The 24,963-nt window shown below is 41.9% G+C and overlaps 5 protein-coding genes across 15 annotated transcripts in view; 3 read left to right on the plus strand and 2 right to left on the minus strand.

The window, feature by feature from the left end:
• The first annotated feature begins 1,547 nt into the window (after positions 1-1,547).
• On the plus strand, positions 1,548-3,650 carry LOC115200260 (pyridoxal phosphate phosphatase). The gene is made up of 2 exons (XM_029763176.1): positions 1,548-2,514; positions 2,637-3,650. The coding sequence occupies exons 1-2, from the start codon at positions 1,911-1,913 to the stop codon at positions 2,960-2,962; spliced, it is 930 nt and encodes a 309-aa protein (XP_029619036.1). The 5' UTR covers positions 1,548-1,910; the 3' UTR covers positions 2,963-3,650.
• A 154-nt stretch (positions 3,651-3,804) lies between these two features.
• kgd4 (alpha-ketoglutarate dehydrogenase subunit 4) lies at positions 3,805-6,990 on the minus strand. 2 transcript variants are annotated; one of them, XM_029763182.1, is made up of 5 exons: positions 6,682-6,990; positions 6,374-6,466; positions 5,697-5,760; positions 4,684-4,877; positions 3,805-4,431 (listed from the first exon to the last, which is right to left on the minus strand). In XM_029763182.1, the coding sequence occupies exons 2-5, from the start codon at positions 6,422-6,424 to the stop codon at positions 4,414-4,416; spliced, it is 327 nt and encodes a 108-aa protein (XP_029619042.1). In that variant the 5' UTR covers positions 6,425-6,466; positions 6,682-6,990; the 3' UTR covers positions 3,805-4,413. The 2 variants fall into 2 exon arrangements, with proteins under 2 accessions (XP_029619042.1, XP_029619041.1); XM_029763181.1 differs by having other exon boundaries at positions 6,320-6,466.
• cenph (centromere protein H) lies at positions 6,485-10,766 on the plus strand. 3 transcript variants are annotated; one of them, XM_029763180.1, is made up of 10 exons: positions 6,485-6,543; positions 7,603-7,737; positions 8,379-8,434; positions 8,532-8,577; positions 8,695-8,763; positions 8,965-9,021; positions 9,434-9,497; positions 9,705-9,756; positions 9,998-10,158; positions 10,478-10,766. In XM_029763180.1, exons 2-10 carry the CDS (start codon positions 7,616-7,618, stop codon positions 10,571-10,573), a joined length of 723 nt encoding a protein of 240 aa, XP_029619040.1. In that variant the 5' UTR covers positions 6,485-6,543; positions 7,603-7,615; the 3' UTR covers positions 10,574-10,766. The 3 variants fall into 3 exon arrangements, with proteins under 3 accessions (XP_029619040.1, XP_029619038.1, XP_029619039.1); XM_029763178.1 differs by lacking the exon at positions 6,485-6,543 and adding an exon at positions 7,167-7,288; XM_029763179.1 differs by lacking the exon at positions 6,485-6,543 and adding an exon at positions 7,376-7,476.
• A 164-nt stretch (positions 10,767-10,930) lies between these two features.
• Positions 10,931-14,835, plus strand: dimt1l (DIM1 dimethyladenosine transferase 1-like (S. cerevisiae)). The gene is made up of 12 exons (XM_029763177.1): positions 10,931-11,123; positions 11,642-11,715; positions 11,881-11,967; positions 12,067-12,128; positions 12,236-12,329; positions 12,434-12,483; positions 12,839-12,962; positions 13,163-13,255; positions 13,389-13,453; positions 13,555-13,618; positions 13,739-13,845; positions 13,958-14,835. Exons 1-12 carry the CDS (start codon positions 11,066-11,068, stop codon positions 13,998-14,000), a joined length of 921 nt encoding a protein of 306 aa, XP_029619037.1. The 5' UTR covers positions 10,931-11,065; the 3' UTR covers positions 14,001-14,835.
• A 2,008-nt stretch (positions 14,836-16,843) lies between these two features.
• Positions 16,844-24,963, minus strand: part of LOC115200265 (kinesin-like protein KIF2A) — a 35,482-nt gene continuing 27,362 nt past the window's right edge. For 4 of the 8 annotated variants that reach the window (XM_029763190.1, XM_029763187.1, XM_029763189.1 and 1 more), the window contains 5 exons: positions 23,975-24,097; positions 22,580-22,724; positions 22,227-22,328; positions 21,827-21,962; positions 16,844-17,735 (listed from right to left, as the gene is read on the minus strand). In XM_029763190.1, the coding sequence (XP_029619050.1) occupies positions 17,647-17,735; positions 21,827-21,962; positions 22,227-22,328; positions 22,580-22,724; positions 23,975-24,097 (595 nt within the window). In that variant the 3' untranslated portion in view covers positions 16,844-17,646. The remainder of the gene's footprint in view (positions 17,736-21,826; positions 21,963-22,226; positions 22,329-22,579; positions 22,725-23,974; positions 24,098-24,963) is intronic. The other 4 variants (XM_029763192.1, XM_029763191.1, XM_029763186.1 and 1 more) reach the window with 3 other exon arrangements.

Genomic DNA, 24,963 nt, shown 5'->3' on the forward strand with positions numbered 1-24,963 from the left:
ATTGAGGAACCAAAGAAATAAGGTGCTTGCCGTACTCCTAACTACAGGTACCCAAAACTACACAACTAATCACAACAGCAATACCATTGCCTTTAACAAATCTTAGTTCAGTCACCAGTTTAAGTTGAGAGTGGGGGTATCCATGGCATTTTCCAATTATGTTCCTATTTTACAAGTAAAAAAAATTGAGAACCTTTCATAATGTTGCCAAACAAAGACTCAACAAACTTACCTGAGACTCCCTGTCTCTGCGAGTCTGTCACTGCATATCTGTCCCCAACTCTGCTGTTTGTGTGCCATCTGTTGCCTGCTCTGCCTAATGACATCATTGTGAAACATTTCCATTAGAATTTAATTTCTTTCTTATGAACATTTTATCAACTAGTCTGAGATATTAGGCTACTAGGGTTCTTACTTTGCGTTTTGGTGTACTGAAAAATACTCTGATGTCCGTCTTTTATTTTTCTGCCATTTTTCTACCTGGCTGGCTGGCTACACACACACACACAGTGTGTAGGTTATTTACAGTAGGAGATGGGCTTCTATCATCTTATCTTTTATCATTCTATTTGGGCTTCGATCTAAAAGGTAGCTAGCAATTGTGAAACGGATTAAAATGACAAGAGTTGACAGCTGTATGAGTTCACCATTTACACAACATATGCTGCAACCTTTTGTAATTTTAATAGTTTGTTTCATATTGGCTGGCTTCCAACAATAGCTGAATTTGCAAAGCTAGCGAGCACCAATTCTGTTTCAGTGGTGTTTGCTATAATCTTTGCTACCCGGGTTAAATAAAGGTGAAATAAAATAAATAAAAGTTCCCTTGCAACAATTTAGCTTTTGCAACGAGACCATTAAATATATTTAAGACAATGGTAGAAGAGAGTGTAGTTCTGTTCAGTTTGGACTTCAGTTTATCGCTAACCTTATCACAGGGACTTTGAAGCACTAACTTACATCATCTGCATGCTGATCTTGGAATAAATTGACGTTAGCAAAGATTCCATCTTTGACGAGGCCACATAAATGGAATAGGTACTAGCTAGCTTAATAGTTAATATTTGCACGCTAGCTCTGCATATTCAGCTAGTGTGTGTGCGCGATTGACTGGATTAACCTCACGTCAGTTACATTCATTGAGTGCCTTTCAGACAGTGGATACAACCCCTCTGTTACCTTGCCAACTAAGGAACTGGCAGTGGATCAAACCATTGTGAGGCAAAGGGTGGGGGGGGGGTCGCAATCTTTTGAAACTTAAAAACTCGCTATTAAGTGTCTATAATCAGCACAATTGCTTTCATTGCGTATTATTAATATTATTTAAATTACATAGTTATGTTTCAGTGATATATTGGGGGGGACAAATCATATTTTTCCCAGGATGGGGGGGTCGTGTGCCCCCGTCCCCCCCGGGATTTCCGCCCCTGCTCTGCACGCCTCAACAACTGATACCCTCGAAGCATCGTTACCTATCGCTCCACAAAAGCCACAACCCTTTCAGAGCAAGGGAAACAACTACTTCAAGGTCTTAGCGCGAGTGACGTCACCGATTGAAATGTTATTAGTGCGCACCCTGCTAACTAAAGTAGTCATTTCACACCGGTTACCGTTCGATTTGACAACTGCCCTCCTCCCTCCCCGTTTTTGCCCGTTGATGTGAGACGGGCCCGGTGCCCCGCGGCTGAGCATAATCGAATCCACCCATTGTAACAACGTTGGATACAATACGAACGCTGCAGTTTCATTGGTTTATCATTACAGAAAGGCGTGGTTAAATATTGTTTATTCTGTTGATTATGAAATGTCAACGTAATCGATACATAAAACGTCAAATGGTGGTTGAAACCTGACATTGCAGTAGGTTTTGGCATATGAAAAGGTGAGAAATTGGCTATCTAACGTTAAGAATGGCCGGCGCACGCGTCTTCGGCTTCAAGGGATGTCGGAAGATTGGAGGCTCTCAAATAAGAAATCTGCTTAATGCAAAAGATTTCTTCCTTTTCGATTGCGATGGCGTAATATGGCACGGAGAAAAGGCAATAACTGGTGCCCCTAAGGTGGTGAGTTCTTTGATCAAACACGGCAAAAACGTGTTTTTCGTTACAAACAATTGCACTAGGCCACGTGAGAATTACGTGAACAAGTTCTACCGTTTGGGCTTTACTGATGTTATGCAAGAGCAGATATTCAGCTCCTCGTATTGTTCGGCGCTTTACCTGAGAGATGTCGCTAAGGTGCAAGGTAAGGTGTTTGTCATCGGCGGAGAGGGAGTGCGTAATGAGCTGTTACAGGCTGGCATTCCTTTCGATGGTGACGACGACGCGCCAGACGGCACTATATTTAACTGCGCATTGGCCTCGGATGTCAAAGCGGTCCTTGTTGGACATGATGACAAGTTTACCTTCCTTAAATTGGCCAAAGCCTCCTGCTATTTGCGGGATCCAGAGTGTCTGTTTTTGGCCACTGATGTGGACCCCTGGCACCCGCTGCAAGATGGAAGAATATTGCCAGGTATAATACCGATGCTGTGCACTAATTAACCTAGTTAGTAAACTAACCAACTGGTGTGCGTGTGGAAGAGAGGAACAGAGCTAGAGAAAAAATAAATAACAACCCCCATCTCTCTCTGTCAGGTTCTGGGTGTCTGACAGCAGCGCTGGAAGTGGCCACAGGTCGGAAGGCCTTGGTGATAGGCAAGCCCAGCCCCTTCATGTTTGAGTGCATCTCCAGCCAGTTCAGAGTGGACCCAGCCCAGTGCCTGATGGTGGGTGACCGCCTGGAGACAGACATGCTGTTTGGGGCCAACTGTGGCCTGGATACCATGCTTACACTCACAGGGATCTCTCAGATGAAGACAGCCCAGGAGTACAGAGACAGTGATCACTCCACAAATCAGAGCTTTGTACCGGACTATGTAGTGGATACTATTGCTGACTTCTTACCTGCTTTTGAGGACTGACTTTGTGTTTGATGGTGGTGTTGTCAGTTCACCAGTGTTGAGTGACTCTGCTGTTTTAAATCTTATAACTGACTGTTCAAAGTATTACTGAGTTTAAGAAAAACAGTTGTAGGATCATGAGTGAAATGTTACTTTTATATTCCAGTATTGGTTGTAAGAACTACTCATTCCAGGTAATGCTGTTTGTTAACATTAAAGGTTGTAGTAATCAGGTCTCAATAATGTTGACATTTTTGGCAGTGTGTGTAGGCCTACTGTAAATATTCCAATGAATTTTTGATGTGTATAGTGGTGTAAACGTGATATGCTGTCTGTGTTCCAGCTATCCCTTATGGGTTTTAGAAGAACATGTGAAAATCCATATTTCTGAATGGCCTGTGACCGTTGCAGACTAACCACATTGATATGCGAGAGGCTTGAGGCAATCAATGCACAAATAGTATTGGAGAACACTGAAAACATTTGAAAAGCTTCAAGATAATGACTGTCTTTTCAATGTATTATGATCCTGTAAGTCATCTAATACAACTGGTGCCAGTACTGTCAGCTGAACTATCCCTGTTGTGAATTCCTTTGCTGGAAGACTGAAATTTGAGCTTTTTGACATTCATATTAGACTACTATTTCCCTTGGGTGTGGTGTTTGACATATATTGTCAGATCCAATAAATGTGTATTTTATATCTGAATGCTCCTGTCTCAATTCTCTAAATACCAGACATGAAACCAAGTTAGATGTTAATGTTCTAACATGTATAGGAGTACACATGCATTAAGGTCCATTGTTTACCCACTGTGGCACAAATGCCATCTTACATTTAAAAAGACAAATCACAGGCAATATCATAGTAACCATTTTAATCATTCATGTCCAATATCAAACAAAATCCATTCACTTCCATTATGTATCCTACTTGCTCTGTACCCCAACAGACTTGCACCAGATTAATCCATGTTAATCCATGAGAAAAGAGCCCTTCATTTTCTTCAGTTCTGGGGCGTAATTCAGTCTGGTCCTTGTCATAGAAATGAAGAGAAATATGCAACTATCGACAATGTAGTGTAGCGACGGGAGAATAGGCTGGTCAATGGTACACAGACATACTGTCAACCTTCAAGGATTGAATTAAGTGAAGGTGTAAAATAGTGAGCACTGAGTGAGGTGGGTGCTGAACAAATAATAATTGGAAGATTTACGGTAATGGCTTTTTTTTCTTAAAGAACAATTAAAATGTACCCATTGAAATTAAGTTAGAATCAAGCAAAAAATGTACACAGTCACATCTTTAAAAATAAACTTTATATGTACAATTTCAACATGAATAAAATCTTTACTCTGCATAACGTCTAATGAGGTGTTGCAGCAGGTCCTCTTGTTGAGGAACAAAATTAGGCAAAGAAACTGATTTCCACAGATAAGGACCTTGGTTGCATTCACTGAGTCACTCAACATCACTCTGGTCCACCACGCTGAAAAATAAACCAGAAGAAAATTTGGTGGTAAGTGAGATCTTTACTGTATTACAACACTAAGGTAACAATTAATGCACTTTGTGTACCTGGGATGCCTTCTGTAACACTATGGGCTGAATTCAAAGCACAGATCATATCATGAGTGTAGCCATATGTTACCACCCCCTAAATGATTTGTATAAATGTGTTTTTTTTATTTTTTATAATTTTTTAAAATCAACAATAATAGTGCCACAGATAGGCATTAACCTGGATATAGTCCATCTCTTCTGCTTCCAGTGCTCTCCTGCGGTATCTTTGGGGGAGTTCCTTCACTGTGGCCAAGCTGTCTGGGGTTCCAGGGAGCCGAGTGAGAGGTCCAGGGGGTCTTGATAACGGTAGCGGCACTACAAGAGGAGGTGGACTAGGAGAGCTGACTGCTAATGTTTTAAGAGCCTCTTGGACTGAAACAGAGGAAATGGTTGTTTGTTTTTAAACAATATTCATGTAGCTTTTAAAGCAGTGATTTTGTTTTAAACATCCTTTGTGTTTTATGTTATTTTAAATTCAGCACTTTTATTGCTTCTGGTTTGCTTTGATTAGCACATTCATAGCACTGTTTCTTTAACAAAATTGGAAAGGACTAAAAGAACCTCTTCCTAAAATGGAAAATCAAATCAGTGTTCCCCCTTTTATTTGAAAAGAACCTCAAAACAATACCCAGGTTTGCCAATGTAACCGATGTGAAATGGCTAGTTAGTTAGCGGTAGTGCGCGCTAATAGCATTTCAATCAGTGACGTCACTCGCTCTGAGACTTGAAGTAGGGTTTCCCCTTGCGTTGCAAGGGCCGTGGCTTTTGTGGCGCGATGGGTAACGATGCTTCGTGGGGTGTCAGTTGTTGATGTGTGCAAGGGTCCCTGGTTCGAGCCCGGGTTGGGGCGAAGAGAGGGACGGAACCTACACTGTTACACCAACATAATGTCAAACCAATAGAGAACAAATGTTTTTAATGCGGAGAGCTACAGTGTAATATTACAATAGAACATTGTTTGACGCAATTCATACTGCCTATCATGTTCAAGTTGATGCAACTAATCAACATGCAACCAACACATTGACATGCAATAGGCTACATGTTGACGAACAAAACATAATTGCATACAGTAGCTGTGTCCCTGAACAGTCAAAGGCTGGAATGTCCTCTTCAATAGGGTTTGTACTATGCATGGACAAAAAGAAAACAATAGCTAGTGCAACATCAGACTGACAAGTTGCTACTCACCATTCGGCCTGGGTACGCCCTCTCTGTTGGGAAACTTGATTAGTGGAGCATGAGGTTTCACAGCCTGAAAGGTAGTCAAATGAAACCAGACAAATTAAATCAACCACTTAAATGAAAGTAGTTATGACACTTGTCTTTTGCAGCCAGCCAGTCCTATATACTGTTTAATGCTATGAAGTGAAAACAATGCCATATTGTATTGTAGGCCTACACATGTTTATCATTACTTTGAATAAACTGCATACTGGGAAGCTGCATGGAGATAACTAGCCAGCTAGCTACTGGACAAGGTAAATTAGCTAACTAGAGTAAACACTTTTGACAGGAAGAACTACTGATCAATGAACTTGCTATTTATAGCCTTAGTTCAACGCCAAACCACATAAATCATGTTACACTTATGCCAGTTAGAGTGGAGCTAGTCAGTCAACTTTTACTTTCATATACATACTACCTAACTACATGCTAACCTTTTGGAATTTCATGCAGACCAACAAGGGCATTAGCACGGGTAGCTTGCTCGTTAGCTTTGTGGATGCACAGCAAAACCAGACATGTCGCTGATTTCTGACCTTGAAACCGTAACTTCTTACAATATCTATTCAACTTTTAAATGTACTCACTTGAGTGACAAGAGTCGTTGCAGAGCGATAAATTACCCAGTTAGACAAGCGTACCTGTACAACCCGCCCAACAGTCGCCATTTTGCTACTGACTTTGCCCCCCATGACCTCACGGGTCTTCTTCCGGTTGAAAACAATTCGCAGTTCCTAAAAAGTACCAAAGAGCATTTGTCATGTGAAAATAACCAAGTCCACTGTATGGAAACCATAGGTTGAGAACAACGGTATGGATCGGATGGGATGCGAATGTGAGCTGTCAAAAAGCTAACGGGTCACCGGCGGATAACACCGTCACATTCAGAGTCAAATACAGAATAAAACATTATCTATGTACGGACTCCAAACCCTTCAGAATTTCTTACCTTTGTATAGATGCAGTCAGCTGAAAATAGGCTTTATTATTCGAAAAAACAGTAAACGTTCAGGTCAGTTTCTCATGCTATTACTGTCAAACGTGACTTGCTTGCACCAACTTGATTTCTAAGAATAACACAAGGAAAATCCTCTTAATCGATCAAAATGCTGGTAGCAGACAAATTCCATCGACCACATTGAGCTACGTAGGGTCCATTGAAAATGAACCTTGTTTAATATGTTCAAATAATCACTATAGAGTATAGGCAATGACAAACGCGGTTAGCAAAGGCGAATAACCTACCGGTAATTTATTTTTACTCCGCCTAGAAAAAAGCGGGGGGGGGGGGGGGTTACTGAATAATTACTTGGTCACGTGGTTAGTCTTAATTTCCTGGCGGTATATTCAATATTGCACCAAGAGCCTATCACCGAGTCGAATTTTAAAAGACGTGACGTTTAACCAATGGAAATATTGTTACGGAAATTGTTAAAATGACTTGTCCAATAGGATTAGACTTCTCGCTTCAGTTGAGTAGACATGTTGTATTGGTTTGCTAGTTAACTGCTAAAAGGAATTCATACATTGTTTCTGTATTGAAAACTAAGAAAAGGGTACGTATTATATAAATGTCTGTATAATATATTATATTTCAGTTAGTGTTGATTAATTAGTTGCTTTCAAGTTCTTACCCGACATTCCTGTCATTTAGCTGGCTAGCTAACGTTAGCTGGGGTTGTCTGCTTGCCTTTATCAAAGTCTTTCACTGATCATCTCTGGTTTCACTGACTTAGATGGAAAGGTGATTGCAGAGTTAAACAATTACAGAAAATCATAGCTAAATGTCCTTTCCTTGAGTTGATTGTTCTTCTCTATGGTTCTGTTGACGTTGGTGGTGAACACACCGACTGACACTTTCATTTTCCAGGCAATAATTGAACATGGAGCCCTTGGATAGACTGGAGAACCCTGCCTCAAGTCTTGAGACTGTGGCATTGAATGGTTTTCAGGCTCCTACGGTTGACAATGGACAGAAGGACAGCTCACCTGCAGAGATACTAAGGTTTTTCCACAATTCTCATCTATAGATCATACAATCATTCTGCAATACTTTCAGATGAATATGTATCATTCAGAATTACTATTTAACAGCAAACCCATCTATCATAGAGTATGTAATACAGGTAACTGCCAAAATAAAGGAAACACTTGAGTAAATGAGTGATGCAAAGTATACTGAATCGGGTGCTTCCATCCAGGTGGGGTTCGTCTGGAAACGTGCCTCAATGCAGGGATGGGATATGCCACTGTACTCCAGCATGAGGACGAATAGGGCAGTTTTCCTGGAAAATTTGCAGTATTTTCGATCTTCTCGATTGCGCGGTGTGGATAAAGGTACAATTTTGAGCACAGTGGCGCATCCCATCCCTGCATTGAGGTACGCTTTCCCGACCAATATCTCGTGCCGGCTCCTTGGTTTCTTAATGTAACCATGACTGCTTTCCGATCTCAATGCAGCTTGGAATGGTTGGTATCTTCTGGCAAGGTGCGTTGAAGCTGTTCTGACTCGTGGAGGCCCAACGCCCTATTAAGAGACTTTATGTTGGTGTTTCCTTTATTTTGGCAGTTAGCTATGACTAGAGCTGATACTTCTTAATAAGACTTGGTATTCATTTCTACATTCATGAGTGTTTCTCCCCTCAGGATGAAAGAACAGATGTCAAATCAATGTTTTGAGATGGCAGTGAAGCTCCAAGCAGGTAAATTACATTACCTTTATTACTGAATTGGGTATGCTGATATACTATGTGACAATAAGACTGTTATTATTTAGCAATTTCAAATGTTCTTTAACAGGAAAAGGCAAAAGATCTTGCAGTGCATCTGATGCTGAGAAAGACTTGTGAGTGTCTTTAGTTTGCAATATCATCTCATGTAGGCCTATCCATTCCCAAAAGGAATATTTTCTCAACTCATATTTTGAAAATGTGGATTTCTTTTGTCTCTGGATAATCCACAGGCTGGATTATGCTAATACTTTGGAGGAAGCAAAAATCATTCATTTTAACAAGACATTGGCCTTACACAGGTAACTATCACTTTTCTGTATTGATATGTAAAATATTGGTCTTTCAATCCATTAACTACTAGTGCATTAGTTATGATAATAGTAATTTGTTGCTTGCAAACCCTTTAAGTAGAAGTTTGGAGCATCAGTTCCATTTACACTTCTTTTAAAAAAAAAAAAAATGTTTTTTTTACTGATTATACATTGTGTTGTATTTGTCAGGATGCAGGTGTGGCATGCCATCTCTGAGAAGCTGAAACAAAGTGATCCAGGGGCTGTGTAAGTCCAACAGGAGCAGATTTTAACAGCCTGTTTGCATCCCAAATGGCACCCAATTCCCTATATAGTCCACTACTGTTTACCAGAGCCCAATTTACTATATAGGAAATAGGGTGCCAGGAAATAGACCCTGTCTTATTGATAGCAGTTCCTCCTAAACTGGCCTTTGAGGAAAAAAAATATTAACACTACATTTGATATACTTTGGGATTGAGTTGAATTTGTTTGCATTGTTTGTAAAAATGTAAATTACACAAACCACAAATAGTTATCAGTTGTTTACCTACCGACATTGTTATTACACTTTACCTGCCTATACTGTACATAACTAACGTTACCAATTTAAAAACATGTAACTATATATTTTTAGCACTACTTGATGTAGTGTGGGGCCTGTATATTTTTATTCCAGAGCAATGAGGGGACTGACCAGTTGTAGCCTAGACCTTTGTTTAAAGATAAAGACACTTCAGCAGGTGGGTGCATCTGTTTTCAATATGGTTGGAAGTTTTCAACAATCTGATGGTGTGATTGTTATTCAACCGTTTTATAAATGACAACAGAATGTTTATTGTTTTCATCAGAAAAACGGTGCAGTCATTGGCTTGGCTCTGCTGCGGTGTCACCAATTGTTGCAGATTTATGGAATGCCCTTTCTGACCTCTTGTTTGCTTTGTCAAAAGGAATCATGTGAGCTGCAGGACCAAATCACAGACCTTAAAAAGCAGAGGCTAGGTATTACATCACCCACACTATTACTGCTTTACCAAGGATGTATAGAAAAGTTCAAATGTGTTGTTTGAACCTACTCTTATGAGGGTGTAACAATTCACTAAATTTGAATGAAGATTAAAAATCACTTTTGTAGTGAATGTTTTCGTACTTTGCCTTGTATTTCAGGAGAAAAGGTGACATGAATAAAATAAAATCCCTCAAGCATATTTTATTCTTTGACATATGTTTTATTTTTCTGCAGATCTAAAGCGTCTCACTCATGAGAAGATGAAGGAGATGGATGAACTGAAGAGGAAGAGGGAGCACCCAGAGGCAGAGAAGTACAGAAACGTCCTGCAGAAAGGCCAGTCTCACCTGGAGAAGTACCAGAAGATGGCCACCATCACACAGAATGTCCTGCGGGTAAATTGCGCTCTTTATATCTTTAAGAATACAGCCCTTTATTCCTAGGATGTGTCCCAATAATATCTCCTTTCTTCTGAAGTGTGCACTTGATTACTTCTTCTCACAAATCTGAAAGCTTTGGACTCGTGGGAATGTCCATGATATTTCTTGTACCAGTCATTTCCTTCCAAATCAGTAAAGGGAAGTGAACAAGTGCACACTTGGGGAAGAAGGAGATTTAATTGGGACAGAGCCTTAGTGCCAAGAGGATGGTAGCATTTTACCTGTTCTGTTAATAATGTCAGAACTCATGATGCTATGTTTTTTTTCTGTCCAGGGGATCATCATTGCCAGTAAAGTGAACTGGAGAGACGACCCCAAATTGAGAGACATCGCCATGACGCTGGAGGATATTCCCATCTCTGAGGAATGAGCATTCTGCATGGAAGGGAAACATTTCTGTGACATTGTTTATATGTATAATATGTTCAGTTATCAAGGGAGAGGTAACATTAACTGATGTTAAGAGCGCTTAGTAAAGTGCATAATACACTGCATCAGAGTTGGACATATTTTTGTAATAAACCATTAGTTGTTTTTACAATAAAAAGCATATTTGTATTGGCCATGTGTTTTTATGAATACAACTGCTGTTCACCAGTTTTGAAATGTGGTAAATGTTGTAGTGAAATGATGGGAAAGAAATGTGACGCATGATGAAACCACAGGTGTATGGCTCTGCCAGTAGATGGCGGTACGCACCAATCAGCAACGGTTTCTACCATTCTAACCACGGCAGCACATTTCCTGCAGACGTCATAAATCAGGATATTTAGGTTATTTGCACGTGTCGAAAATATTTTTTGCGACTGGAACAATTTTTGATTAATTCGTTTTCTTTGGGAGTGTCTCAGTCGATTGAAAAATGCCAAAAGTAAGGACAGAAACGAGAACCAGACAACACCAACAGGTTAAAAACCAAGGTTTGTTTCAGCTGTTTCTAGTATCTAGCAGCTAACGTTAGCAGTAGCTTAGTGCGAGTCGGAGCTAGCCAGTGGCAGATACGTTTTTAGCAAACGTTAGCTAGCCAGTCTGTTATGGCTATATATATATATATATATATATATATCTATATGCTATATATATCTATGCTAGAAAGAAGATACAATATCATTGATCTGGCGTGATTTATTTGTTAACCGTGCGTTAATATCTACTAAATCACGCTAGATAGATATTAGCTAAGTTAGCTAGTTCATTATGTTAAAATAATCATGATAAGGGGTCCCGAGTGGCGTTGCGGTCTAAGGCACTGCATCTCAGACCCTGGTTCGATCCCAGGCTGTATCACAACTGGCCGTGATCGGGAGTCCCATAGGGCGTCGTCCGGGTTAGGGGAGAGTTTGGCCTAGGGTAGGCCGTCATTGTAAAATAAGAATTTGTTCTTAACTGACTTGCGTAGTTGAACAAAAAAAAAACTGTTTATGTAAATGTATTCTAGGGGTGATGTTCAACACTGGCCTTGGTCAACACATCTTGAAAAACCCACTGGTAGTCAATGGAATCATTGAAAAGGTAATGTACTGGTTGTAACCACTTTGTTTACCATTGGTAAAGGTCAAGGATCACAACCACCCCTTCTACAATTTTCATAAGCATGCACAGAAATGCCTTTGGTCAATATTACAGGATATTGATAGGACGGCTCACTGACATATTTTCCGATATCCATGTTGGCAGGCTGCTCTCAGGCCGACAGATGTGGTGTTGGAGGTGGGCCCTGGCACAGGAAACATGACTGTCAAACTGCTTGAGAAAGCCAAAAAGGTGAGAGATGTGTTCTTACTGGCAGTGAATGTTTGTAGCTAAAGGCTTATTTGAGGCTTCTGGTACTTATTATTGCTTTCATCTTCCCCTTGTCTGAAGGTAGTGGCCTGTGAGTTGGACGGTAGGCTGGTTGCTGAGCTCCAGAAGAGAGTGCAGTGCACGTGAGTACTTGCCATAACTTAGCTAGTGAGATACATTTACAATTCCTTAAAGGGGGAGTATAAGTTGAAAGTGTGATAATGACATCTGTGTTCATTGTCTGTAATAGGCCCATGCAAACTAAACTACAGATCTTAGTGGGGGATGTCCTGAAAACAGAGCTGCCTTTCTTTGATGTCTGTGTTGCCAATTTACCTTACCAGGTAAAACTCATCACCCTCAGTAACCAACACTTACCCAGTTCAGTAACATAATTCTGACAATAATACATACCTACGGAAACATCTGTTTCATTGTTGTTTTGCAGATTTCATCACCTTTTGTCTTCAAGTTACTTCTGCACAGGCCTTTCTTTAGGTAAGAGACGAGAAGCTGGCTGGTTCCAGAGCTGAAAAACTCCCCTGATACTGTCAGATTTTTTTTCTTCACATCCATTAGTACACTTGGGGGACAAATGTGAACTTCAAACAGGCATGGGTAGACCAGACTGTTGTGTAAATCATGCATTATTATCAATGTGAGATATTTAGGGACATTTGAGTGATGTGCATGGACCTCAAGTTGGGATTTGGCCAAATCAAAGTGTATTTGCCATATGCACAGGATACAGTGTAGTGTACACGGTACAATGACATGCTTACTTGCAAGCTCTCCTCATAAAGTGCAACAACTTAAACAATGGCTAAAACCGTTTGATTTGATGTCTTGTCAGATGTGCAGTGCTGATGTTCCAGAGAGAGTTTGCCATGCGTCTGGTTGCCAAGCCTGGAGACAAGCTGTACTGCAGGCTGTCCATCAACACTCAGCTGCTGGCTCGAGTAGACCACCTCATGAAGGTCAGTGGGATCTCTTGCTTGCGTCCCAAATAGCCTGGTCAAAAGTAGTGCACTATGTAATAGGGAATAGGATGCCATTTACATTTTGGGACAACCATTGACTCAGCCATGAAACTGGCATTGTGCATGCGGACTGTTGTGTTTTTCAGCTATGTTACTACCGTTGCTTCATTTTTGATTCTCATTTGTCTCTTGCTCAGGTGGGGAAGAATAACTTCCGTCCTCCCCCTAAAGTGGAGTCGAGTGTTGTCAGAATAGAGCCTAAGAACCCACCACCTCCGGTTAACTTCCAGGTAAGTGTTAGTTCTGTGAAGGTGATTGTATAAGAGACATGGTTCACTGTTACCTACATGGGAAAGCTAGGAGTTAAAATGTTCTGCTGCACAGTAGTTCTTGTAATCGGGTATGTAATCTTGCCTCCAACAGGAATGGGATGGTCTCGTCAGAATTGCATTTGTGAGGAAAAACAAAACCCTCAACGCAGGTTTCAAGTGAGTACCAAAACAAAGCATATTCAAATCATTCTTGGTCATATCCTGTCAGCCTAAAATGGTTATGTGACAAGCTATAGACTGAAGATGGTTCTTTCCAGGTCCACTGCAGTTGAACAGCTGTTGGAGAAGAACTACAGGATTCACTGTTCAGTACACAGCGTGGTAAGCACACACACACACCAATATTCCACTTCTGCAGTCTGTATTTTCACATTCTGGATGTGGTTGGGTGATTTATTACTAGTTAACATGAGTCATTACATTTGTTTGTTTCTGGAACAGGAAATCCCAGCAGACTTCAGCATCACCAAGAAGATTGAGAGTGTTCTGCAGGAGGCTGAGTTTAGTGAGAAGCGAGCCAGGAGCATGGACATAGATGACTTCATGGTGTAAGTGGAGCTGGACTATTCTACTTATGTTTGCAGTTTTTTTTCTTTAATGTTAACTTGGTTTATTTGAGATTTTTCATGTCATAATGTTCATAATCTGTCTTCTGTCCAGACTTCTCCACGCATTCAACTCTGCTGGGATCCACTTTTCCTAACCGGACAGTAGACTACAGCTGAGGACTTTGTGCAGGAGCGCAATATGGTGGAAACCTATCCAGTTAAACCTCCAGTGTTCTTTAAAGAACAGAAACTGGAAGCTTTTATGGATTGAGATCACATCTAAGAGTCATGTGATTGATATCTACTCTCACAGGAATGCAGCAAGACACCTCAGACTCACCCCTGGACTACCTTCATCATGCCTTTTATATGAACATGAAAGCTGGTGATCAGTGAAATTGTTTGTTTTGCTGAAATGTACATATTTAATAAGCGGTAACAGGTATAGTTGATGTTCATACATAAAACAGGTGATACAAGTACCTGTTGAGGTGTGTTCTAGGCACTAGAAAGTACAAATGGCCAGCCCTACAGTTTGTGCTTGGTTGTCATGGATAGGTTGAAAAATATACTTTGTCAGAAGTCTGACTCATGGTTGTTGTGTGAGGGAGCCCTGAGATAATCTTGGTTTCATGAATTCATTTTTTTCATGAAGTTACGCAATTCATGACTGCTTTACCACCATAAAAAACAGTGTCTGACCTTAACTCTCCATCTGAAAGATGTAGCTACAACTATACCGCTGATAAGGTATGAGAAATATATATATAATGACCGAACTTGGGAGTATTCAAACAGGCATTGCTGCACTGTACAGTTGTGGCCAAAAGTTGAGAATGACACAAATTAATTTCCGCTAAGTTTGCTGCTTCAGTGTCTTTAGATATTTTTGTCAGATGTTACTATGGAATACTGAAGTATAATTACAAGCATTTCATAAGTGTCAAGGGATTCTATTGACAATTAAATAAAGTTGATGCAAAGAGTCAATATTTTCAGTGTTGACCCTTCTTTTTCAAGACCTCTGCAATCTGCACTGGCATGCTGTCAATTAACTTCTGGGCCACATCCTGACTGATGGCAGCCCATTCCTGCATAATCAATGCTTGGAGTTTGTCAGGATTTGTGGGTTTTTGTTTGTCCACCTGCCTCTTGATGATTGACTACAAGTTCTCAATGGGATTAAGGTCTGGGGAGTTTCCTGGCCATGGACCCAAAATATCAATGTTTTGTTCCCTGAGCCACTTAGTTATCACTTTTGCGTTATGGCAAGGTGCTCCATCGTGCTGGAAAAGGCATTGTTCATCACCAAACTGTTCCTGGATGGTTGGGAGAAGTTGCTCTCGGAGGATGTGTTGGTACCATTCTTTATTCATGGCTGTGTTCTTAGGCAAAACTGTGAGTGAGCCCACTCCCTTGGCTGACAAGCAACCCCACACATGAATGGTCTCAGGATGCTTACTGTTGGCATGACACAGGACTGATGGTAGCGCTCACCTTGTCTTCTCCGGACAAGCTTTTTTCCGGATGCCCCAAACAATCGGAAAGGGGATTCATTAGAGAAAATGACTTTACCCCAGTCCTCAGCAGTCCAATCCCTGTACCTTTTGCAGAATATCAGTCTGTCCCTGATGTTTTTCCTGGAGAGAAGTGGCTTCTTTGCTGCCCTTCTTGAGCAAGCTCTGTACTGGTGGTGCCCCGATCCCGCAACTGAATCAACTTTAGGAGACGGTCCTGGCGCTTGCTGGACTTTCTTGGGCGGCCTGAAGCCTTCTTCACAACAATTGAACCGCTCACCTTGAAGTTCTTGATGATCCGATAAATGGTTGTTTTAGGTGCAATCTTACTGGCAGCAATATCCTTGCCTGTGAAGCCCTTTTTGTGCAAAGCAATTCCTTGCAGGTAACCATGGTTGACAGAGAAAGAACAATGATTCCAAGCACCACCCTCCTTTTGAAGCTTCCAGTCTGTTATTCGAACTCAATCAGCATGACAGAGTGATCTCCAGCCTTGTGCTCGTTAACACTCACACCTGTGTTAACAAGAGAATCACTGACATGTCAGCTGGTCCTTTTGTGGCAGGGCTGAAATGCAGTGAAAATGTTTTTGGGGGATTCAGTTCATTTGCATGGCAAAGAGGGACTTTTCAATTAATTGCAACTCATCTGATCACTCTTCATAACATTCTGGAGTATATGCAAATTGCCATCATACAAGCTGAGGCAGCAGACTTTGTGAAAATTAATATTTGCGTCATTCTCAAAACTTTTGGCCATGACTGTACAGTCCCCGTCTCCCTATGAAGTCTGCCTCTAATTGGTGCTGGGGTCACTTCTACTGCTGAGTGACAGGGCCAGAGTCACCACAGTCCCTTCCTGACAACCCTCACTGTCTCTGGGTCTTACAAACACAGGACATCACACTGCTTACTACACAAACACCTGTAAATCCTATCGTTAAACTAGAGGTTTTCCTACCTGTGAAGACTGGAAATTAATCAAGGCCTATATTCAATCCATGTCATAGCTCGATTGACATTTAAATGCAATATTCACAGTTAACCCTGCATGTCGGTGCAATCGGAAATTCTATTTTAATATCAATCGTACTGTAACGGACCTTCCACGGGTTCCGGATTGAATCTAGCCCCAATTTATCATCATACACCATGTTACTCAGCCCTGTAAAATCCAGGTTATATGCTTCGTCAAGTATTTTGACTGCATGTGCATTTCTGTCAGTTATTAAGGAGTCTATTGAGAGGTTCTAATGACACATCAAGAGTTAATGCCTAAGTGTGGATGACATTTCAGTGGTGCAGGTCAAGGGTCAAATCAAACAGGATACTCAGAGCGTTGGGCCAGTAACCGAAAGGTTGCTGGATCGAATCCCCGAGCTGACAAGGTAAAAATGTGTTCCCCGGGAGCTGAAGAGGTGATTAAGGCTGCCCCCCACACCTCTCTGATTCAGGGGGGTTGGGTTAAATGCAGAAGACACATTTCAGTTGTACTACTGACTAGGTATCCCCTTTATTACTTCAGCCAGTGTTACATCTGTGGCAAACACAAAGAAACATACGTAACAGTAGGTCAGTGGCATTTACTATACATTTATCTTTTGTTTAATAATAAAAACATTTAAATGGGTTTTTACAAAAGTTAAATGGGTGAAAAACAACTTTACAGTATTAAATAAATGGGGAAACAAATAAACTGGGTTTGCCACAAAACATGATATGGCACAAAACCGAATCAAACTATAGACAAGGACTGGTAAGACATGAGAAGAACCACAACTAGTTTTGACTTCCTCTCAACTCAGGAAATTCAAGAGGAAGAGGAAAAGAAAGACTGGCCCTACAGAGTAATGTCTTCTGTACAGTGCCAACTGAGCAGGGAACCAACCACACGTGTTGGAGGCCAACAGAGAGTTGCACATGCATACATGGTCAATCAGACCTACCAGAATACACAACACTGGTGTTGCACAACCAACATGGAGGCCTCTGATGAAGACAACTCAACAGCCGTTCAATTTAAAGTACAAACAAGTAAAAAAGTAAATAAATAAAATAGAACAGGGCAAAACAAAAGAGTGAAAATGTAAAATCAGCTATAAAAAGGGATCCAAGGTTGCATTCTCCTGTTATTTCTGATGACATCCGTGGGCCTGATTAGAAAACAGATGAGTCGGTTTCTTTGCATTTTCACAGGTGGTTGTGACAGCTGTGCCACGTTTTTATAGTGGTCATGACCCTGTATGTGCCACTGCCCACTCACCCCCTCCATGGTCAGGTCTGGTCTACAGCAGGGCACGTGGCCTCTTAGGATTGATCTGCTTACTGGCTTGTTCCTCTTCTTGGAGCGACGAGCGGAACGACTTCACTTTATCTGAAAAGAAAGGAGCAGAAAGAGTGGATTAGATATTACTGCTTATTAAAAGAATACGACGATTCATGTTAATAAAAGTGAAACCTACTACTGAATGTCAATGGTGATACATGCAGAGACCAAAATCAACAAAAGAATGAAAGAGGTGGTGAATAATACAAATATGCTGGCATGCATACGCCAGGAGTAAAAATAAATCGCTAATTTTGAGTATGTGGACATCCCTTCAAATGAGTGGATTTGGCTATTTCAGCCATACACGTTGCAGACAGGTCTATAAAATCGAGTACACCGCCATGCAATCTCCATAGACAAACATTGGCAGAAGAATGGCCCGTACTGAAGAGCTCAGTGACTTTCAACATGGCACCATCATAGGAGGCCAAATTTCTGCCCTGATAGAGCTGCCCCGGTCAACTGTAAGTGCTGTTATTGTGAAGTGGAAACATCTAGGAGCAACAGCTACGAAGTGGCACACCACACAAGCTCACAGAACAGGATCGCTGATGCGCATAGCGTGTAAAAATCGTCTGTCCTCGGTTGCAACTAGGGTTGCACATTTTGGGGAATTTTCAAAGGTGGAAACTTTCTGTGGGAATTAACGAATATATGGGAATTAATGGAAATATATGCAAATTAATATTAATACCATTTAAAATGTAGATGTTTTTTTTTTGCATTGGATATATTTACCATATCATATGGAGACAGAAACAAACATTTTACCTTATCATAAGTAGACATAAATGGCAAATGATTAAATCCTTCCAATATAAATAAAAAAAACGATTTAGTTACAAATTGAACTTTAATTGAGTTGACTCTTCACATGTGATGATTTCACTGAACAACAAAAGAAAGGGAATATTGAATGATCCCCAATGATCCATCGCATCTCCCAAAAACATTTTCAACATACATCTGTAAAATTAGTCTAGAAACTAAAGCTTTGGTTGTCTTCCTCTCAGGCTTCCATGTCTTCTCCCTGGACGTCCTCAATGTCCACCTCTTGAACATCAGACTCTGAAGCTTCACTGTCACTTTCCAACCTTGTTGAGGATGGCTCGTTGTCAGACTCAAAAAGCCTCAAATTTGCCTGGATGGCCACCAATTTTTCAACCCTTGTATTGGTCAGCCTGTTGTGTGCTTTGGTGTGTGTGTTCCCAAACAAGGACCAGTTGCGCTCAGATCCACAAATTCCCTTCCACCAGGTAGCTTAGTGGTTATAGCGTTGGGCCAGTAACCGAAAGGTTGCTGGATGGAATCTCCGAGCTGACAAGGTAAAAATCTGTCGTTCTGCCCCTGAACAAGGCAGTTAATCCACTGTTCCCCAGAACGCCGTCAATGTAATGATGACATGTAGTGATGACACCATAGGCCTTGTTGATCTCTGCACCAGACAGGACGCTCTTGCCAGCATACTTGGGGTCCAACATGTACTCTCCAGTGTGTATTGGCTTCAGGCAGAAGTCTCCACGCTTTTTGATGTATCTCAGAACTGCAGTTTTCTCTGCTTGGGGCAACAGTGAAGTGGGCAGGACAGTATGGATTCCTTCTCTTACATCTGCAAGCACAGTCTGAACATCAGACAGGATGGCATTGTCTCCCTCAATCAGTACAATGGCTACTGCTATAGGTTTCAGGAGTTTCAGGCTGCTTACCACTCTCTCCCAAAATACCTAATCCAGGAGGATCCTCTTGATGGGGCTGTCCATATCGGCAGACTGTGATACGGCCATTTATTGGAGACTCCTTCCCCTCCAGGCGACTGTCAAACATGACTACACCACCCCAACAGGTGTTGCTGGGCAGCTTCAATGTGGTGCTCTTATTCTTCTCACTTTGCTTAGTGAGGTAGATTGCTGCTATAACTTGATGACCCTTCACATACCTAACCATTTCCTTGGCTCTCTTGTAGAGTGTATCCATTGTTTTCAGTGCCATGATGTCCTTGAGGAGCAGATTCAATGCATGAGCAGCTCAGCCAATGGGTGTGATGTGAGGGTAGGACTCCCACTTTAGACCAAGCAGCCTTCATGTTCGCAGCATTATCTGTCACCAGCGCAAATACCTTCTGTGGTCCAAGGTCATTGATGACTGCCTTCAGCTCATCTGCAATGTAGAGTCCGGTGTGTCTGTTGTCCCTTGTGTCTGCGCTCTTGTAGAATACTGGTTGAGGGGCGGAGATGATGTAGTTAATTATTCCTTGCCCACGAACATTCGACCACCCATCAGAGATGATTGGAATACACTCTTGCTTTCTCTATGATTTGCTTGACTTTCACTTGAACTCTGCATCCAGCAAATGAGTAGATAAAGCATGTCTGGTTGGATTGGTGTATGCTGGGCAAAGAACGTTCAGAAATCTCTTCCAATACACATTGCCTGTGAGCATCAGAGGTGAACCAGTTGCACACACAGCTCGAGCAAGACATTCATCAGCATTTCTCTGACTACGTTCCTCCATTGAGTCAAAAACAACTTCTGATTCCAGGAGGACCATGAGCTGTTGCTATCGATAAGGTGTCTGATTCATCATTTTCACCTTGAATAGAAGTAGAGGGACTTTTGTCAGAGGTTGCTTGTTGTGAGCGCTGAGGGAACTTTATGCACTTGGCCAGATGATTCTGCATCTTTGTTGCAAATGTACACAGCTTTTCCTTCTACATTAGCTGCAGTGAAATGTCTCCATACATCAGATAGTGCCTGTGGCATTTTCCTGTAAAAAATAGAAAAAAAGGAGTAAAAAAAACCCAAATACAATTCCATGTACAGATAAATAGTTAAGCAGTTAAACAACTCCTTTGTAAGATAAATGTTTTAAAATGACACATGTACGGAAACAGGTGAATTAACACTCCTCAGTTAGCAGGCTCAAGCAAGCTAAAACACACATGGTAGCAAAAACTAACTAGCAGAAATTATTAAGTTAGAAATGATTTAAAAACACACTTTGCTGTAGGCTACCATTTACAAAAAAATCAGGTATGTCATATCAAATATATTCACCCCACCCAGTATTGTAATCAAAACTTACCAGAAAGCATGTAGTCCTTGGCTCAGACAATGTAGTAGTGTGGGATCAATAGCATCTCAATAGTGTGCAAGATCTTGAGAATCAGCTGTACATGTGATGGAAGAGTGCACTGCACATGTGATGGAAGAACGCACTGTGCATGCAGAGGGTTGCAATTCCATTCAATTGGGGATAGTTTAACCAAAATATGCCACAGCAGCACAATACCTTTTCGTCGGGAGCTTCATGAAATGGATTTCCATGGCCGAGAACCCGCACACAAGCCTAAGATCACCATGCTCAATGCCAAGCGTCGGCTGGAGTGGTGTAAAGCTCGCCACCATTGGACTCTGGAGAAGTGGAAATGCGTTCTCTCACGCTTCACCATCTGGCAGTCCGACGGACAAATCTGGGTTTGGCGGATTCCAGGAGAATACTACCTGCCCGAATTAATAGTGCGAACTGTAAAGTTTGGTGGCGGAGGAATAATGGTCTGGGGCTTCTTTTTCATGGTTCGGACTAGACCCCTTAGTTCAGTTGAAGGGAAATCTTAATGCTACAGCATATAATGACATTCTAGACGATTCTGTGCTTCAAACTTTGTGGCAACAGTTTGGGGAAGGCCCTTTCCTGTTTCAGCATGACAATGCCCCCATGCACAAAGCGAGTTCCATACAGAAATGGTTTGTTGAGATCAGTGTGGAAGACCTTGAGTGGCCTGCACAGAGCCCTGACCTCAACCCCATCGAACACCTTCGGGATGAATTGGAACGCCAACTGCAAACCAGGCATAATCGCCAAGCCTCACTAATGCTCGTGGCTGAAGGGAAGCAAGTCCCTGGAGCAATGTTCCAACATCTAGTGGAAAGCCTTCCCAGAAGAGTGGAGGCTGTTATAGCAGCAAAGGGGGGACCAACTCCATGTTAATGCCTATGATTTTGGAATTAGATTTTCCAGGTGAGCATACTTTTGGCCATGTAGTGTAAATGGACCAAACCTCATTCCTTAGAGATGTTCTTCCATATGACTGAAACGGTACCATGTCACTGTAATAATACATGTCTAGGCTGCTTACCTCTGAGCTCAGTGAGGATATCAATCTTCTGATCCAGGATCTGCTCTAGCTGAGTGGCGTAGGAGTCCACGTCATAGTCCACCTCCTCAGTCATTTCCAGCAGAACCTTCTCATCCTCCAGCCACCGGATAGACTCCTGTTCACAATAGACACACACACGTTAACATCTCACCAATACGGTCATTTCATCTTCCTACTGACAAACAAATGATTCAAAATCAATGACTTTGCTCCCATCAAGTCAGTATCACATTAGCTTGAAGAAGTGGATGATTGAGAGAATTTCATGGATAGTCACTCCACAGGACATTAATCTTGCGGATGAATTCAACACAGAGGTGGAACCTCCTAACCATATGTGAAAGGATCTAAGAGGAGCCATCTGTTAATGTGGTCTGACCTGGAAGACTGCTCTGTGGTCCTCCAGCACCTGTTCCTCCATCTCCACCATCTGAGACACAGCCTCATGGAAGTTAAAGAGCTGGGGTGACACCTCCTCCTCCTGGAGAGACAGACAACAGTCAGACACACACACACACACACACACACACACACACACACACACACACACACACACACACACACACACACACACACACCAGCATCACCTCTTTTGAATAAATTACATCAAGGAAGGAAGAGCTGGGGCTCATGCACAAACTCATGCACACAAACACTTGCGTACACAGTGAGAAAACCATCTAGGATAAAAGCTGAGTGAGCATAAAAGTGCATTATAAGAGTGTTGCTTACGTTCTGCTCACAGAGCAGTTTGAGGTCGTCTCTCTGGGGGGAGCTGCCCAGGTGGTCCCAGTCATTGTCCAGCAGGTCCACCACATGGATGTTGGGCCGGACCCCCTCGATCACCTGGTTAGCATCCACCGTCAACTCCTTCACTCTGTGTGTCAATCAACATATCCTCCGGTCAGCTGACAGTGATGCTCAGCCCAGTTAAATACACTCCACATGATGGGCCTTATTCAGTAGGGACAAACAGTCAGGATATTGCAGATAGAAATGCATTACTTGGATATGACTGTGACTCAGAATATTACGTCTCATCAGTTCTATGCAATACATTTGACTGAATGTTTTGGCCCATTGAATAGACACCCAGACACCATCACAACACCAGTGACACCATGTGCAGCCAATGGGTCAATCATCTGTGCTCTTTTAGGTTGCAACTTGCTTGACAATCCATTTTAGGTTACAGTGATATGGTCCCTTTAAAATAAAATGTTTTATCTTTTCAGTCGATAAAACCAAATTAAGCAATATAAGAATAATCAGTTAATCAAATTCAGAGTGCTAGATTCGTTGTTCCCCACAAACGCAGCTCTAAATGATGATGCTATAGAACTGTAGAAGCTGTGTGTTTCAACAGGGCCCTTGCATGTTAGCCATGTTTGGCATGACAATGAGCGACAATGAGTTGGCATGATAGCACAAACATACGGCCAGGACTGTCTATACTTCTGGCATCTCGCGTATGTTTAATGAGGTGTGACTGAGCTGATATGGTCCAGTACAGCCTAACCTTATTGACTTGTGTCTGACCCACTGACTGACTGGGTGGTGACAGGAATTGCTGTAGCAGTTGGAGATGGAACAAACACAGGCTGGTCTCACTGCACCTTTGGCAATAATTGCAGGTACTTAGCCAAGGAATTATCCTCTAACTAGCACAGTATAAAATGACCAGTCAAATATTAGACTGACTGGTTATGCTGCATTACACCATAAACAAAGATTTGGAACCAAATGCCACCTCACAAGGAAATGATGTGATAAAATGTACACACACACACACACACGTTATTGTCCATGAGAGGATATGAGGAGAACAACAACTTTCACAAGTTAACACAAACTCAGCACAGCAAAAGATGATCGCAGAGCACATGCCAAGGCTGGAGAAAAGGATGAAAGAATGTTTCATGGAGATTGAATAAAAAGGAAAGGAGGAATAAGACGTGTGGACAAGTCCTCCACAGAGACGGGTGAGAACGATGGAACAAAGACCAAAAAAAGAAAGTGTGTTGTGTGTATTTTACAACTAATGTATGCATACAGGAAAAGCATGCAGTATGCTTTGATAACCAAAAAGGTATTTGTGTGTGTGCACACAATGGGAAGGTGCTTGACCTGCAGGGAGAAGTAGCAAAGTCATCGTACTCATAGGTGGGCGAGAGCTCCGAGAGCTCCGAGCGACTTCCACCGCCCTGGGAGAAGGGGATATCTGAGGGACTGATCCCAAACTCCTTTACTCTGCAGAGCAGAGCACAGCGCCAGGCCCAGAGCAGAGGAGCAGGAAACACAAGAGAGAGGGGACGAGGGTCAGGACACACAAAACTAGAGAGAAATAGGCATTTTTCCTTTCCCATGACCTGCCTGCCACAGTGGCACTCATTCAGTCTTTCACATGTAGCCTACATCTGATCAAACTGCTGCAGGCAGATACAGTGGGGCAAAAAAGTATTTAGTCAGCCACCAATTGTGCAAGTTCTCCCACTTAAAAAGATGAGAGAGGCCTATAATTTTCATCATAGGTACACTTCAACTATGACAGACAAAATTAGAAAAAAAATCCAGAAAATCACATTGTAGGATTTTTTATGAATTTATTTGCAAATTATGGTGGAAAATAAGTATTTGGTCAATAACAGAAGTTTATCTCAATACTTTGTTATATACCCTTTGTTGGCAATGACACAGGTCAAACGTTTTCTGTAAGTCTTCACAAGGTTTTCACACACTGTTGCTGGTATTTTGGCCCATTCCTCCATGCAGATCTCCTCTAGAGCAGTGATGTTTTGGGGCTGTCGCTGGGCAACACGGACTTTCAACTCCCTCCAAAGATTTTCTATGGGGTTGAGATCTGGAGACTGGCTAGGCCACTCCAGGACCTTGAAATGCTTCTTACGAAGCCACTCCTTACGAAGCCACTCCTTCGTTGCCCGGGCGGTGTGTTTGGGATCATTGTCATGCTGAAAGACCCAGCCACGTTTCATCTTCAATGCCCTTGCTGATGGAAGGAGGTTTTCACTCAAAATCTCACGATACATGGCCCCATTCATTCTTTCCTTTACACGGATCAGTCGTCCTGGTCCCTTTGCAGAAAAACAGCCCCAAAG

This window comes from Salmo trutta, chromosome 9 (genome assembly GCF_901001165.1).
Source record: "Salmo trutta chromosome 9, fSalTru1.1, whole genome shotgun sequence".
NCBI classification, from domain to species: domain Eukaryota; kingdom Metazoa; phylum Chordata; class Actinopteri; order Salmoniformes; family Salmonidae; genus Salmo; species Salmo trutta.